The sequence below is a fragment of the Ahaetulla prasina genome, chromosome 16 (assembly GCF_028640845.1).
Source record: "Ahaetulla prasina isolate Xishuangbanna chromosome 16, ASM2864084v1, whole genome shotgun sequence".
Taxonomy (NCBI): Eukaryota; Metazoa; Chordata; class Lepidosauria; order Squamata; family Colubridae; genus Ahaetulla; species Ahaetulla prasina.
The window spans coordinates 13,004,565-13,021,083 of record NC_080554.1 but is presented as its reverse complement, the minus strand read 5'-3'; the positions used below and the strand labels follow the sequence as shown (position 1 = coordinate 13,021,083).

The window sequence follows — 16,519 nt, the reverse complement described above, 5'->3', positions numbered from 1 at the left end:
GTCGGCATACAGGGAAACAGTTGCATGACTGTGATTCGCAGTTTTTATCCTAGGTAAAGGTAAAGGTAAAGGTACTCGCACATACGTGCTAGCCGTTTCCAACTCTAGGGGGCGGTGCTTATCTCCGTTTCAAAGCTGAAGAGCCAGCGCTGTCCGAAGACGTCTCTGTGGTCATGTGGCCGGCATGACTCAACGGACGGAATGCTGTTACCTTCCCACCAAAGATGGTCCCTATTTTTTCTACTTGCATTTTTTACGTGCTTTCGAACTGCTAGGTTGGCAGAAGCTGGGACAAGTAACGGGAGCTCACCCCGTTAGGCAGCACTAGGGATTCGAACTGCTGAACTGTCGACCTTTCGATTGATAAGCTCAGCGTATACTTTCCATTTTTGCAAAAAAAAAAAAACCAATGCCCCATAGTGTACAATGGGTTCAATTAACAACCTCTGCATCTTCTTTACAACTGGTGGTGTTCATTTAACGACGGCCACATAAAAAAGTCAGGCATGGTCACGTGATGACCCACTTTACAACTGTCAGGACTTACCAAGCAAAATTCTGGGCTCAATCACAGTCATAAGTCGAAACAATGTACATTGTAAGTCTCCAGCTGCTGAGGTTAAAGTAGCTAACACAGTTCCCAGGCTCCATTTTTGTTGTATCTTGCAGGTCTACAGCGGCCTCTGGAAGGAGAGAGAAATAATTATCAAATGCGGCTTGGAAGAAGCCCTGAAGGCCGACAGCAACCCAGATACAGACCCCAGGAGAGACGTGGTTCTCTTCAACAAGCCAACGAGGGGGACGTCCATGGATGAATTCCGGGAGATGCTTCTGAATTTCTTGAAAGTGAGTGGCCTCTCCATTCCCAGGAGAAGAATGGGCTCAAGGGGCTGATTCACACATGCATTTGTGGCTCGCAATGTGGCAGGCTGACCCTGGCCACAGAATGTGTGAGCAGAGGAGCTTGTTGAGTTGTCTTCCACTGTGAGCTGTATTGTGTTGGGGGGGGCATAAAGGGAGGCTCAGCCAATCTCAGAGTACCCTGTTTCCCCGAAAATAAGACCCAACCCCCAAAATAAGATCCAGTTAAGATTGTCAACCAGACGGAGGTGGTTAGTACTATATTTCCCCCAAAATAAGACTTAACAGGAAAATGAGCCGTAATGCGTCTTTTGGAGCCAAAATTAATATAAGACCCAGTCTTGTTTTGGGGAAAACATGGTACACATGTTGTGTTATGTCCTCCTCGCCTCCATCCGAACGATGGCTTAATTAGCTGGCTCTTATCAGCTGTGGCAGCAAAAGAGCCAGCGTCTGCCAAGAGCCCTCGTTGGCTGCCAAGACGCTGGTGAGTCACAACCTTCAGCTTTAGTCAATCCGTGGATTTGCCTGATACAAAGAGACACACCAGCTCTTGCTGCCTTTTATATCCTGTGGGGTGTGGCTCCATGACTCAGCACTTCCTAGGCCTGCCCCTCCCCTGCTTCTGTTGTTCTCTTCTCTCCTGCCTACAAAATCTGGGATTGAGCCAAGCCTGATTGCTGTCAGCTGGGTCTGCAGGCGTGGCCTGGGGAGGGAAAGAGTCAGGAGAAGGAGGCCTCGTTATCACTTTCGCTTGGCCTGCTTCTGGCTCCTGGAGCTGATCCAGGGAAACCAGTGCTTCCGAGGTAAGTCCTGATGGCCCTTCCCCCTCACTGTCCAAATCACTTTCTGGCAGCAGGCCCGGATCCAAGGCACTTCCGGGCATGGGGCCAGGTTCGGGGGCGGGAGCCACAACACTTTGTACTCTGACAATAAAGGTTTGAATTTGAATTCAAATTTGGAGAGAAGGCCTTTTTTAAGGAGGGCTGCAACTGCCCCATGGAAAGAGGAGCTTCCAGATTAAAAGGGCCATCTTAGAAATGATAAAATGAACCCTCTCTTTCATCCAAGACTGCAGGATGAGACAGTTAGAAAGAAGCCCAGGGTTGCTTCATTATGCAATTCAATTGTCACCTTCAAAGCCCTGCCTGGCAGTCTGTTTGACCGCCTCTCCCTGGGAATTTCTGCCGGCTCCATCAGGCCGGATGAAGTGGGAGAACTCCAGCACCCGCCTCTCATCTATTGGGACCTGGTCAGTGCTCCTTCTCCGGTGTGGCCTCCGTTCTGTGCAGCCCTCACCAGCCCCCACCCTTCAGGAAGACCTTAAAAAAGGTTGGCTTCTTCCCAGGGATCGGGTGGGATCCTGTGAGGTTGGAGCACAGGCACTGTGGATATCTATGCATCAGGGAATGTTGTAGGGTGCCAGCTTTTTTGGGGACATTGAATTTTTCGGTTGTATGTATCTTATTGTGTGCTTTTTGTTGTTGTTGTTGCCGTGAGCCACTCATAGGTAGAAAAAGCAGGCATTCATGTAAGTTTCTTAAATAGATACATTCCTCTTCTATGTGCCACTGACTTCAACTAACATAAGGAAAGTGGGGATAAAATGATGTGGAGCCGGAGGAAGCCCACATGGCATCTAGTAGGACAGGTAGAAACCATCTGGGATAAGAGGTTTCCAAGTAATCTGGCCCTGTGGGCTTTCAAGGTGAAAACAGAGCCAAGCTCCTCTTCATTTCATCATTTGGTAAATACCCGTGGCTCACAGTTTCTCTCAACATTCAAAGTCTCCCCAAGCTACAAACAGTTGTCCAATTTGGGTTTGGCTACTCTAGAGAAAAGAAGTACTAGGGATGACTTGATAGCAGTATTCCAGTATTTGAGGGGGGGTCAAATTATTCTCCAAAGCACCTGAGAGCAGGACAAGAAATAATGGATGGAAACTGATCAAGGAGAGAAGCAACCAGGAATTAAGAAGAAATTTCCTGACAGTGAGAACACTTAATCAGCTTGCCTTGAGAAGTTGTGGTGCTCCAACACTGGAGGTTTTTAGAAGAGACTGGATATCCATTTGTCTCAAATGGTATAGGGCTGTGATGGCGAACCTATGGCACGCGTGCCACAGGTGGCACACGGAGCCCTCTCGGTGGGCACATGAGCCATCGCCCAGCTCAGCTCCACTGCACATGAAGTATGCTTCCCGCTGGCCAGCTGATTTTCGGATCTGCCCTGCAAGCGGGAGACACGTGGGGGGAACCTACCTTTCTCCTCACTTTCTGCTGCCTGTGCCTTCCCAGATCTCCGGAGATTCCCCTCCCAGCGCTGTTTTGGAGTTGAGGCTTTCCCCCCCTCCCAGCCATTTTGGGAGGCAAAGGTTCTCCCCCCTCCCAGTTGTTTTGGAGGCTTTCTCCCCCCCAGCCATTTTGGAGGCTTCCCCCCCAGCCATTTTGGGAGGCAAAGGTTCCCCCCCCCAGCTGTTTTGGAGGCTTCCCCCCACCGCTGTTTTGGGAGGCATTCTCCCCACCCCAGCCATTTTGGAGGCTTCCCCTCCTCCCCAGCCGTTCTGGGAGGCAAAGGCTTCTCCCCTCCCCCAGTGCTGTTTTGGGATGTTAGGCCAAAAGGGGGGAGTTGCATGAGCGTGCACAGGGGGAGGGGGGTTGTGCGCACATGGGGGAGTTGCATGGGCATGTGGGGGTCGTGTGCATATGTAGGCGGGCGGGGCATGAGGGAGTGGCATTGCATTATCACGTGCACACATATTCTTTTGGCACCGGAGGAAAAAAAGGTTAGCCATCACTGATATAGGGCAGTGATGGTTAACCTTTTTGCCATCATGTGCCAAGAGCGGGGGGCGGGGTGCATGAGTGCACGTGCCCACACCCATAATTCACTGGGACTGGAAGGCCCGTTTTTCACTCTCCCCAGGCTCCAGAGGCTTTCTAGGAGCTTTGGGAGGGTGAAAACTGACTTCTCTATCCCAGAAACAGCCCATTTCCCGACTTCCAGTGGGCCCGGAAGGCCCAAAAATCAGCTGGCCAGTGCGCACATGCGTACTGAAGCTGAGCTAGGGCAATGCTCACATGGCACACGTGCCATAAATTCGCCATCATGGATATAGCTTGAGCAGGGGGTTGGACTAGAAGACCTCCAAGGTCCCTTCCAGCTCTATCCTATTGTAAACGTTCCTCCCTGCTTTACCATGTTTTAACGTGAGGTACAGTCTTGGGTTGTTCTTTGTTTTCACAGGCTGGCCTTGGGGATCAAGCCTCCCTCACCAACTTGGTGAACCAGATTATCGCCATGGCCGACGTCAGTCGGGATGGGAAGCTTTCTTTGGCTGAAGCGAAATCCATCTGGGCCCTTCTGCAGCTGAACGACTTCCTGCTGACCTTCTCCCTGCACGAGAAGGAGCACACCCCCAGGCTCTTGGGGCACTGCGGCGATCTGTATCTCACAGAGAAGATCCACCACACTTCCCTCCACACAATGGACTTTCCTCCTTTCCTGCAGCCACTGCTGCCTTCCGGTGTCCTCAGAGTCATCCGCCAGTGGTTCTCCCCCACCTGGCCCCGGCGAGCCAAAATCGCCATTGGACTTCTGGAATTCGTGGAGGAGATCTTCCACGGGACTTACGGCAACTTCTACATCTGCGAGGCCAGCTTCACCAACATGGGCTACAATAACAGATACGACTTCAAAATGGTGGACCTCAGGACGGTGGCCGCCGAGATGACCATACAGAGGTTCCTTAAGGGCCGTCACTGTGAGCAAAACACAGACTGCACTTACGGGAAGGACTGTGTGGCGCCATGCGATAAGCTCATGAAGCAGTGTAAGAGCGATGTGGTCCAGCCCAACCTCGCCAAGGTGTGTGGGCTCCTGCTGGAGTACCTGCTGCACGGGGCCCCGAGCGACTTGAAGGAGGAGCTGCAGAAGCAGCTGAAAACGTGCACCACGCTCAGCGGGCTGGCCAGCCAAATGGAGGTGCACCACTCGCTGGTGCTCAACAGCCTCAAGACCCTCTTGTGGAAGAAAATTTCCAACACACAATATTCCTAAAGGCCTCTGAGAAGCCTAAGGAGGGAGGGCGGCTCCCCTCTTCCCAACTCAGTCTAAGGCAGTGTTGGCGAACCTTTTCGGTGGGGGAGTACAGACGCGGGGGAGTGCCAGAAACCAGAAGAGCAGCTCCCCAGCGCGCGCGCACGGTGCCCCGGAAACCAGAAGAGCAGCTCCCTGGCTCGCATACATGCGCTGGGAAGCTGAGCTTCTGGTTTCCGGTGGGCGCCTGTGCACTGGTCGCCTGGTCTTCCAGTTTCTGGCACGCATGCACGCACAAAACCCACTAGCATGCTCGTGCCGGAACCTGGAATAGCAACAGGCGACGGCTGGCATGCCCAGAGAGATGGCTCTGCGTGTCACTCCGGCACGTGTGCCATCATGGGTCTAAGGCCTTCAAGCGAGTGGGCTACAGGAGAGCCACATAGCCTCCACAGACAGACAAGAGAGAACTTTGGGATGGGGAGGGATGAGAAAGAAAAGCAGTTTTTGTGGAACTGACGGGGATCTCCAGGTGAGCGTAGCCGGGGTGAAGAGAGGACAATTGTCTATCTGATGTAAATAAATGGTCTTTCTCTCTCTCTCTTTCTTTCTTTTGTGGATTCTGTTTCAAGGCTGATCCTTCGCTGGGGGAGCCAGTTCAAAACAAAGGTTGGACATGCTTTGTGGGACCCATGCTGCCAACTCTCAGGCTGGCTTCAAACAACTATAGTTTTAGAATACATGGATTTCTGTTCCTTAACTGACATGTAGTGCATTGTTATCAACCCCAAAATAAGGCTAATCAGGTTAAGTGTATTGTGTGATGAAGCCAAATGCAGAGTTGTCTGACCAAGCATCATTTCTTGCAGTAAACTAAATAATTAAGATTCCTTAGCTTCAGGAGACAGGCTCACTTTCCGTTCAGTAGCAGTCCACATGTTCACCAGGCCCTAAATAGGCTAATCTGATGTATGGTATCCATTGCTGACAGAGACTACTTAGTTTACAGATTAACATAGTTGGAAGGGACCTTGTAGGTCATCTAGTCCAACCCCCCACCCGAGCCATTTCTGACAGATGGCAATCCAGTCTCTTCCTGAAAGCTTCCAGGGATGAAGCTCCCACAACTTACGAAGGCAACTTCTGTTCCATTGGTTGGTTGTTCTCTAATTTCCAGGTTGAATCTCTCCTGGATCAGTTTCCATCCATTATTCCTAGTCTGGCCTTTGGGTGCCTTGGAAAATAGCTTGACCTCCCTCCTCTCTGTGGCAGCCCCTCAAATACTGGAAGACTGCCATCATGTCTCCCCTGGTCCTTCTCTTCCCTAGACTAGCCAGGCCCAGTTCCTGCAACCGTTCTTTGTATGTTTTAGCCTCCAGTCCCCTAATCATCCTGGTTGCTCTTCTCTGCACTTTTTCTAGTGTTTCAACCTCTTTCTTATGGTGTGGTGACCAAAACTGGATGCAGTACTCTAGGTGTGGTCTTACTAAGATCTTATAGAGTGGTATTAAAACCTCCCTTGATCTTGATTGTATGCAATTGTTAATGCAATTTAGGATTGCATTAGCTCTTTTGGCTGCCACCACACACTGTTAGCTTGCTCAAAGCAACAGAAAAATACTGGCTTTGCCTCCAGACTGACCGCAGAGCCAGGCTTTTCAACCTCAACCACCTCATGGCGCTGGTCTTCATATCTATTTTAAAAAGACGACTGCTCTGACTTCCTTTCCTGGAAGGAAGAACAAAGCCTACTTACTGTAGGGGTAATCCTTGTTAAAAGAGCCATGCCCAATTTTATAATTATTCTGCCACCATTAACCAAATCACTCCAGTTGTTAAGCGAATTGAGTGATTTCTTAAATGAAACCAGCTTTTCCCACTGCTTTTGCTTGTCGGAAACTGGCTGGGAAGATCACAAATTACTCTAGGACAGAGGTCTTCAAACTTGGCAGCTTTAACACTTGTGGACTTCAAATCCCAGAATTCTCCAGCCAGATAGCTATGCCTGCTAGAGAATTCTGGGATTTGAAGTCCACAAGTCTTAAAGCTGCCAAGTGAAGACCTCTGCTCTAAGATGTTGTAACCATCATAAATACAAGCTGGTTGACAAGTGCCTGAATTGTGATTATGTGACGGGGTGGTCTTAAGTCTGAGGACAGTGGAGTTACCAAGGCAGGACCTGTGGGGCATTTGTATACCTTCCTCCCAACTGTTCAGGGCTTGTGTTTAAACCTTGTGGCATTTCTCAACTCAGAAGAGGAAAGAATGCAGCCAGCAGGAGATTCAGAACGGGGCTCCGGGAGGGGGGGGGGGGCCGCTACGGAACTACAGGCTAACAATCCTCATTTTTCACTTACGACCACTGCAGCATCCCTGTGCTCACGTGATCAAAATTCAGATGGTTGGCCATTGGTTCGTATTTATGATGGTCAGTGGTGGTCAGTCTTCTCTTTTGCCACCTTCTGAAAAGTCAACGGGGAAGCCAGATTCACTGAACAACCAACAGTGACAAGGAAGTTCGTAAAAATGGGGCAAAACTCAAAATGTTTCACTTAGCAACAGAAATTTTGGGCTCAGCTGTGGTCGTACATTGAGGACTGCCTGTAGTATGTGTGCTGCCTTGAATTACTTATAAATTAGCAAGGGAAACATAAACATCTAATAAACCACCAATTGGGGGATGGGCTTGTCAAGAGACTTTTGGAAAATTTTTACAGCCAAAAGGCATTTTAGGGGGGAGAAGGCTGTTGCTGGGGGGTGCCTGCTCTCCCCTTTTCTCCAGGGACAACAGGGACAGAAACAACCCAGCAGCCCCATGTCTCTCTTGCGGGGGGGGGGGGGCAGTCAAGATGGAGCCCCAGCACCATGTGATCCACTCATTCATGGAAGCCATTGCAAACCCCCCCCCCCTCTTAAGCCTCCCCCTACCTAGAAAAAAGCCCAGGTAGGATAAGCACTTGGCAGAATCAAAACATGCAGGACTCAATGAAAACAGGCCGTTCTGATTTGAAGAAAACTTTTTATTTGCAACTTCTTTATAATCCTATTTCCCTTCTACCCTGCATTGGCCAGCTTTCATTAGAATACTGGATTTTTCCAGAATGTGTATTTGAAGAAGGATAATAAACCCAGGCTGGGCGAGGAAGGGGTGGATCTGCTGCAGTTTCTCTTTTGGAGCCGCTCTTGGAGGATTCAATATTTGCAGTAAACCTGGAGGTGCCTCTGTCTTCAGACAGCTGTGCTGCTCCGTACAGGTAATCCCCGGGTTACGAGCGTTCCCTTAGGCAAAGTTCGAAGCTACATGGTCAGCACCCCCCATAGTATTTCCAAACGAGGCCCAAAACAACAAATCTTGCAGCACCACGGTAGTTGTTCGCCAATACGAACAGCCAGAGAGAAAACAGCTTTCCCCATCTGAATAAAAGACCGGCTTCTCTGCCATGAGTGCCTGCAGGCTAGTATGGGCCCAGTCTGGCCAGCAATAAGCAGCCTCCTGCTTGCTGCTGACTGGCTAGTTCAGGGGTCTGCAACCTTAATCACTCAAAGAATCATTTGGACCCATTTCCCACAGAAAACAAAACACAAAACCCTTCCTATGCCTATTTCTTGAGTTGCCACAAAACTAGCATATGTAGTTGAATTAAACGTTTTCTTCTGAAACTTTCCTTTTCTTGGATTTATCCATGGTTGGCCTACTGGGGGTTGAAAAGCTCAAGAAACTGCATGCACACTGGCGGTTGTGACGCATATTTTGAGTGACGGAGCCGCAGCAGAGGGGTGAAAGAGCCACATGCAGCTCAAGAGCTAGTTCAAATGAGATTGGCGGCTGCTGCTGTCTCAATCCCTGAAGCTGTCTTGAAACAGAAGGCTGCTGTACCCACCCACCCCCAGGCCTTTTCTACTACCAGAGCCTGCTGGACACATGGCCCCAAGCCGAAGACTTTTCTGAGAAACTGGCAAAAATGTTTTCCTTAGATTTCACATTCTTACAGCTTCGCCACCATCTGAATAAAACACTTTAGCTTCTCTGCAAGTGGGCCAGCCTCTTTTGGAGCTCTTCAAAAAGTAAGTAATCCATAGGAAATGGGGTGGGGAGGAGTAAGTGGAATCCAGGACGCTAGCAAAGCAGGCAGAGTCTGTGGAGACCTGGCGGGGCAGGATTGGGGGGGGGGGGAATAATTGTGGGGACCCCTGGAGAGCATGAGGTATTTCAGTGGATTTGAGGACATCCCACATCTCTTCCCCACTCTGAGATACCTCATGCATTTAATGACCTGCTCATTCGATTAACAAATGCACTGGGGAAAGCAGGGAGTGATTACGTTCATTTAATATGATTCAATCGAACGAATGTTTGGGTTACATTCATAACTCGAGGATTACCTGCATACCTTAAAGAATACAAGCAAGCTGGCGCTTTCAAGGAGGCTCAGAACATGGCTCACTCGAAATCACATTTCCCAGGTGATGATTCTCCAAAAGTGCACCATTGAGGCTAGAGGAAAGAACCCATGTTGAATTGAAGTGAAACCGAAGAGGAAGGTCACTGAAGGAAGAATGGAGCCCGACTCCTTGGAAACCTCTCAGAATGGTGTCCCATCTCATTCCCGTCACTTGTGGCCATGATGCTGCCGGCTAGAAGGAAGGAACATCAAATAAATTTCATACTAATTCTTTATAATAAAAGTGTTGCATTTCAATAAAATAAACCCTGTCCAAGGGAATGCTGACCTCCATCGGCCAGTGATGCCACAACAGGAGTCCTCTGTGGGTTGGAAGTTGGACTTCATGACTTCTCAGCTCCCTTGTAACATCTTCATTTTGGCCAATAACTAGAAAAGAACAGAGTCATGTTACAGAACTGTCTATAAATATGTCTTCATTAAGTCACCAAGGAAGCAAGGCAAAATAAAGGAGGGATGAGATACAAGAAGTAAAACAACTAAAGGTGAAATGCTCCAGCTAAGTGTATATTGTTAGCTTTTCAGCAAATATTTCTTCCTTCTAGACCTACTAAAATTGCAAGGATTTTTGTGGCAGATGTTACATTATAAAAACTACTCTGCAAAGATGTAAAAGAAAAACCTGTTTGCAGGTTTCTCTTCAGATAAGGTACATAGAAATAGAGGCAGCAAATTTATAATAGAGGCATATATAAATATGAACATAGGCAGCAAATTTGTAACTTTAAGGCTTGTGAACTTCAACTCCCAGAATTCCCAGCTAGCATGGCTGGTTGATGAGTCCTAGAAGTTGAAATCCACAGTTCTCAAAAAGTTTCCAAGGTTGGACTTGCCTTGCCAGCATGGGTCAGGTCAGAACAGACTTGCTGAACTGAGGAAGACCGAAAGCAGTTGAGAAGAACCACTGGAATTGAATTCCATATTCAAAATGAAGCATTTTCAATTTCATTAGCACCCCTTATGATGCTCAGAAAATGTTTGTGACCAAAAGATAATAAAGGATTCAAATCAACAGATGAAGACACTAAATTTGGGGGGGAGGCTTAATTCATATTTCCCTATCTTAACGAATGCACAATCTGCCAAGGACAAATTCTGACAAATTATTGTAGCCTCAAAATTCATTTGAACACTTACAATACTACAATACAATCTTACCTTTCAGAGCTCATTTTAAACATGTGTTGAAAAGCCAGCATCATGTCCCTATAAACAAAGCGGCTTAGTTAATTTGGATTCAAATCATTGTGCCAAGGATTCGACAAAAACATGGCTTTTGAAAATTCCTAATATCATGGATGAACAGAAACCTGATACTCATTTTAAAAAGGGGCCGTGGGTGGCTCAGGCTGTAAGATAGCCTGTTATTAACAGCAGCTGCTTGCAATTACTGCAGGCTCGAGTCCCACCAGGCCCAAGGTTGACTCAGCCTTCCATCCTTTATAAGATAGGTAAAATGAGGACCCAGATTGTTGGGGGGGGGCAATAAGTTGACTTGGTATATAAATATACAAATAGAATGAGACTATTGCCTTACACAATGTAAGCCGCCCTGAGTCTTCGGAGAAGGGCGGGATATAAATTCAAATTAAAAAACAACAACAAAAAATTGACCTGCAGTTTCTAAAATTAAAAGCAGTGAAGTACTAGAAATGGCAGCATCCCTATTCACCTGAGTAAAAACTGAACTTAGTACCCTCGGAAATACCATTTACAAACATAGTCCTCCTTTCCTGGCATCCAATCCAGACTTAAATAATACTGGGGATCAGCCCCTGCAACCCCCACAAAGGAGCAAAAGAAAATGTGCAAATTTTGTCAGGCTAGTAATCATTCTGAGTGCCCACCCATCAGAGCACTGAGCGTAGACCTAGCCTGCTTCTCTGTGCCACCTACTGACACAAACACAGCACAGGAGCCATGCCTGCAACGCCTGGTAGGGGCAACCCCCAACCCCGGGAATGCCTTCGAGGACAGGACAACCTGCAGGTGCCTCACTTTACAGATTTGCAGGTCGTTGCGACACTGTCTCTGCTCTTTTAAAATCTCTCATTTTGCTATGAAGCCCCACCAGCCTCATCCTATGAGCTGGTCTTACAAGCACTGCAGTTTCCTCTTTCCTAACTGGTTAGTTCTGAAAAGCTGGTTAGCTGGAATAATTGCAGTGCAACCCCTGAATGAGGGGCAAGGATCTCTCCGGAAGTCACAGACTCACCTCTGATCAAGGGAGGACTCTCTTGGAGCCATGGAGGCTTCTTAGCTCCAATCCTACAACAGAATGAAAAAGAAAAAAAAAGTGAGTCCCAACCAGCCATTCACACCCACAGTTGTCTATCATCCAAGTGGGGCTCATAGCATAAACACTTGGAGAAGCTTAATTGCACCTGAAGGCCAGACAAGAAAAAATGGATGGCAACTTATAAAGGAGAAATTCAAATTAGAAATAAGGAGGCATTTTCTGAGTGTGAGAACCAACAACTAGTGGAACGCTTGCCTTCAGAAGTTGTGGGTGGGTCCATCACAGAGGTATTTAAGATGAGACTGGACAGCCATTTGTCCAGAATGGTCTAGGGCAGTGATGGCAAACTGTTTAGAGACCAAATGCCCAAACTGCAATCCAAAACCCACTTATTTATCGCAAAGTGCCAACACGGCAATTTAACCTGAATACAGAAGTTTTAGTTTAGAAAAAACAACAACTCATACATTAACATCTTTTGTCTTAAAAGAACAACACAATAACAGCTTTCAATGATACAAACAACTTTTTATTGAAAAAGTTTGCATTTGGCATGCTTTTAAATGTGATTTTTGCTGTTGTATGCATGCTGATCATTTGTCTAACCTTGGCTCATACTCTGTTAAGTTTGAGAGCAACAAATGCAGCATTTCAGGTCATCTGTTAGTCTGTTTCTGGTGTCACGCATAAGATGATCCAAAGTAAGGAAAGCAATCCCAAGTGATTTCATTGATTTAAGATTATTTGGCAGAGAATTCCACACTTTAAGGATTTCATTTTGGTGTCAAACAGCTGCTCACAAGCATAAGTTGATCCAAACAAAGTGAGGAAAGCAATCCCAAGTGATTTCATTGACTTAAAATTATTTGGCAAAGAATTCCACACTTTAAGGATTTCATTTTGGTGTCAAACAGCTGCTCACAAGCATAAGTTGATCCAAACAAAGTGAGGAAAGCAATCCCAAGTGATTTCATTGACTTAAAATTATTTGGCAAAGAATTCCACACTTTAAGGATTTCATTTTCAGAAGTACCTGTAATCGTGTCAGAAGTAACTCTGCTGTCCTTTGTCATCCTTTCTATCTTCTCAAGTGTTTCACGCAGGTCATAGAATTTGTTTTTCCAGATAGAGCTTTCTTGAAATTCCAATAGCTCCATTTCCAGATTTCCTATATCTAACCAGTGTAAGCAGGAAAGATCAAGTTCTTCAAATTTGGCTTTATCTGGAGAAGTAAGAAAACCCAAGGTTGTCTCCATCTTCCGGAACTGTAAAAATCTGTTACTAAAATTCACCTTTGCAGCTGCTACAATGCTAGAAAATTCCTTGTAGATTTCCTGACGGCTTGTAGGATTGTCTGCAAATGTAGAATTTTGTAAATGCATTTTTAGATTTGGAAAATATTTCAGCTGCCCACTTTCAAGGTCTCTTTCAAAAACCTGCAGTTTTCTCTCAAATGTTTTAATATCACAAAGCATCCTTTCTGCTGTTTTCCCTACACCTTGTAGTTGTTTGTTCAGTACATTGAAGTGTACTGTAAAATCTGTAAAAAACATGAGGTTGGTAACCCAGGCCATATCAGTGAGCTGTGGATATTCCTGCCCTTTTTCATTCATAAACAGCCTAATTTCATCCAAGCAGGCTACAAATCTCTCCAGGACTTGTCCTCTGCTCAGCCACCAGACATTATTGTACATAAGTAAACAATTATTCTGTGCCTGAACCGCCTCAAGAAGTGCTTGAAACTGTTGAAAATTCAGAGCACAAGCCATGATGTGGTTCACCATTTTTGTGACATCTTTGAGGACATCGTCAAATTTTTTGCTACTTTCCCAGGCACAAAGAGCTTCTTGATGTATGATACAGTGGAACTGAATGACCTGATGTTTTGTTTCTTTAACAAAGAACTGTATGAAACCAGATGTTGCCCCCACCATAGAAGGTGCCCCATCACTAGTAATTGAAACCACTTTTTCTGGTCTTATGTTGTGTGACAAAAAAGCCTCCATCACAGCATTGTAGATATCTATCCCTTGTGTTCTTTCAGGCAAAGACACCAGTTTCACCAGCTCTTCTCTCATGATGTCACCAACAGCATAACGCAAAATTACTGCTAGCCTTGCATGATTATTTATATCTGTGCTTTCATCCAAGCACATGGAGTAACAGGCTGCCTTTTGTAAGTCTGTGGTGAGCTGCTGACCAACATCACTTGCCATGCACTGGACTCGATCTTTAACAGTTTTTCTTCTAAGTGGCGTCTCAGAGATGCGTTGAATAATTTTATCCTTGTTTGGGAAATCATGAAAAAGGGAATTACTTCCAGACAACATGGCCATTCTGATAATATCCCCATCAGATAGAGGCTTACCATGTTTTGCTGTGCAGTGTGAAATTTGAAAACTGTCAGCTGTCAGATGGTTTGTTCTAGAAAGATCGTTGCAAAAACTAAGATCCTGGGAATATTTCCTCAATTTCTCTTTAAGAAACTCTTTTCTTTCAGTTTCACCAAGTTTGGCAACTCTTTTGTGGTTGGTGTCAAAGTGCCGCCTGACACTTGATGTGCGACACACAACACTTTCATTACACAAAGTACATAACGCTTTCCCATTGTGTTCTATCACTCCAAATGACTCTGTCCAGGCCTCTTGGAATGATCTTCCACTATCTGTTTTTGCTTTTTTTGCTGTACTCATTTTTGGGTGGTTCAAGACTTGGGAGTCTACAAAAACACAAAATTTTTAAAAAAAAAATGAAGCACCCAACAGAAATCTATCCCTGTACTAAAAATAGCTAACACTATTAGTTAACACCGAAGAAATTGATTTTCCCTGAATCAACAATCTACGGCAGTGATTCTCAACTGGGGGTTCCTTTTGAATTTGCTGACCACCAGCACAAGGGGACAACACTCCACCGACCACCAGCTTTTGGGCCTGCTCTGAAAAAGGGCATCTTGAGTTCATTTCCTACTTTTGCTTCACCTCTGCTGTACATGCATTGGACCTACTTCTTGGGAAATTTGCATACACAAGATGGAAGGGGAGGTGTAAAGCAACAAAGCAAGGCCAGCGGTGCATGCAGGGCTGGCGCTGCAAAGCCCACTTGTGGCCAGAAGCACTCTGCTCCCCTCCAGCTATGCCACGCTGTGACCTATGCTCCCCTCCAACCTAGCTCCTCTCTAACCCCATCACGGGAACAGCACGTTAGCCACCCAACAGACAGGCAGGGGATGAGAAATGACCTCAGGCACACATGGAGAGGGGGATGGGAGCATCCCGCCCGCATCCCTTTGGCTCTCTTAGTAACACTGCCAAACTCTGTGCTGGGGTGATGGCAGGTGTGCTGTCACACAGACAGCCGCGTGCCCCCTTTGGCACGTATGCCATAGGTCCACCACTACTGATATAGGGTCTCCTGCTTGAGGAGGGGGTTGGGCTAGACCTCCAAGGTCCCCTCCAACTCTTGTTATTCTGAAGATCTCACTGCCAATTCTGACAGAAGTAAAGCAGAATCAGGCTGGAAATGAGGTGAGCAGGAAGCAAAGGTTTTCCGATCTGAATTATGGAAGGAACTGGAGAAGAGTGCACCTGGGATACTGCATCCAGTTTTGATCACGTTACAAAAAAGATGTTGAGACTTTGGGGGGGGGAGGTGCAGAGAAGAGCAGCTAAGATGATCAAAGGAGACTAAAACATATGAAGAATGGTTGCAGGATTTGGGTCTGGCTAGTCTAAAAAAAAAGCATTGAGGTGACATGAGAGCAGTATCCCAGTATCTGAGGGGCTGCCATAAAGAGGAGGGAATCAAATTATCCTTCAAAGCAGTAGAAGACAAGACAAGAAACAATGAATGGAAACTAATTAAGGTAAGACAGTCTGTTATTAACACAGCTGCTTGCAATTACTGCAGGTTCAAGTCCCACCAGGCCCAAGGTTGACTCAGCCTTCCATCCTTTATAAGGTAGGTAAAATGAGGACCCAGATTGTTGGGGACAATAAGTTGACTTTGTATATAATATACAAATGGACGAAGACTATTGCTTGACATAGTGTAAGCCGCCCTGAGTCTTCTGAGAAGGGCGGGATATAAATGCAAATAAAAAAAAAGGAAAGAAGCAACCTGGAATTAAGGACAGACTTCCTAACAGTGAGGACAATTAACTGGTGGAACAGCTTGCCTCCATCGCTGGCTGCTTAAGAGGAGACTGGGCAGCCACTTGTCTCAAATGGGGGTCTTCTGCTTGAGCAGGGAGTTGGATTAGAACAGAGGTCTCCAACCTTGGTCCCTTTAAGACCTGTGGACTTCAACTCCCAGAGTCCCTCAGCCAGCAAAGCTGAAAGGGACCAAGGTTGGAGACCCCTGGCCTAGAAGACCTTCCAGCTCTATTCTGATTGACTGCAAGGGAGTTCCAGCCCAAGAAGTCTCTCCCCCACCATTTAAAGTGACAATTTAGTCTACTCCTCCTCTACTCCGAAGGCAGGCGAAACCATTTCTAGCTCAAGCTGCTTTTTCCTCCCCAAGGGAACCGAACAGGATGGGCTCCTTCAAAGAAGGGACTCCCCTCCCCTAATCCTAACTCTCCCCCTCCCCCGCCCGCAGAAGGTGGCAAAAGCAGCAAGAAAGGCGGGGGAGCCGCCGCTTCATTTTCCGCTCTCCTGCAAGGAAAATCCACGCCGGAGGCTGAGCTGGGATTGGGAACCCCCGCCCATGCCTGCTTTAATTGCAAAGCGGGTCCCATCTCCCACAGCCGGCCGGGGACGATGGGAGCTGCAGTGCACACCCGGCCTGCACCATCCCCGACAGCGCCCCCAGAACGGCGAAGCACTGTAAAGGCGAAGAGTTTATACGACCAGCGACAGACCCACCTAGCGCGGTCCCGAACCCAGCAACAAATGGCCGAATGCACGTGGTCTTCGCC

General features: G+C 47.0%; 2 protein-coding genes and 1 non-coding gene across 12 annotated transcripts in view; 1 reads left to right on the top strand and 2 right to left on the bottom strand.

Annotated features, from left to right (window-relative positions):
* DIPK1B (divergent protein kinase domain 1B) overlaps positions 1 to 6,197 on the top strand; it is an 18,483-nt gene extending 12,286 nt beyond the window's left edge. The window contains exons 4-5 of the mRNA XM_058159021.1: positions 670 to 846; positions 4,108 to 6,197. Coding sequence (XP_058015004.1) covers positions 670 to 846; positions 4,108 to 4,920 — 990 coding nt within the window. The 3' untranslated portion in view covers positions 4,921 to 6,197. The remainder of the gene's footprint in view (positions 1 to 669; positions 847 to 4,107) is intronic.
* On the bottom strand, positions 591 to 16,519 carry LOC131185954 (protein FAM200A-like). Of its 10 annotated transcripts, none has more exons than XR_009152274.1 (7): positions 16,467 to 16,483; positions 13,970 to 14,320; positions 11,578 to 11,630; positions 10,521 to 10,568; positions 9,631 to 9,731; positions 7,257 to 9,534; positions 591 to 683 (listed from the first exon to the last, which is right to left on the bottom strand). XR_009152274.1 is itself a non-coding variant. In XM_058159019.1 (3 exons), the coding sequence occupies exons 1-2, from the start codon at positions 13,935 to 13,937 to the stop codon at positions 11,584 to 11,586; spliced, it is 1,350 nt and encodes a 449-aa protein (XP_058015002.1). In that variant the 5' UTR covers positions 13,938 to 13,963; the 3' UTR covers positions 591 to 683; positions 11,578 to 11,583. The 10 variants fall into 10 exon arrangements, 1 of the variants encoding a protein (XP_058015002.1); XR_009152271.1 differs by lacking the exons at positions 13,970 to 14,320; positions 16,467 to 16,483 and adding an exon at positions 12,635 to 13,963 and having other exon boundaries at positions 7,257 to 8,178; positions 9,291 to 9,534; XR_009152273.1 differs by lacking the exon at positions 13,970 to 14,320 and having other exon boundaries at positions 16,467 to 16,519.
* LOC131186309 (small nucleolar RNA SNORA17) lies at positions 11,177 to 11,309 on the bottom strand. The gene has a single exon (XR_009152340.1). It is a non-coding gene; the product is annotated as a small nucleolar RNA SNORA17 (small nucleolar RNA).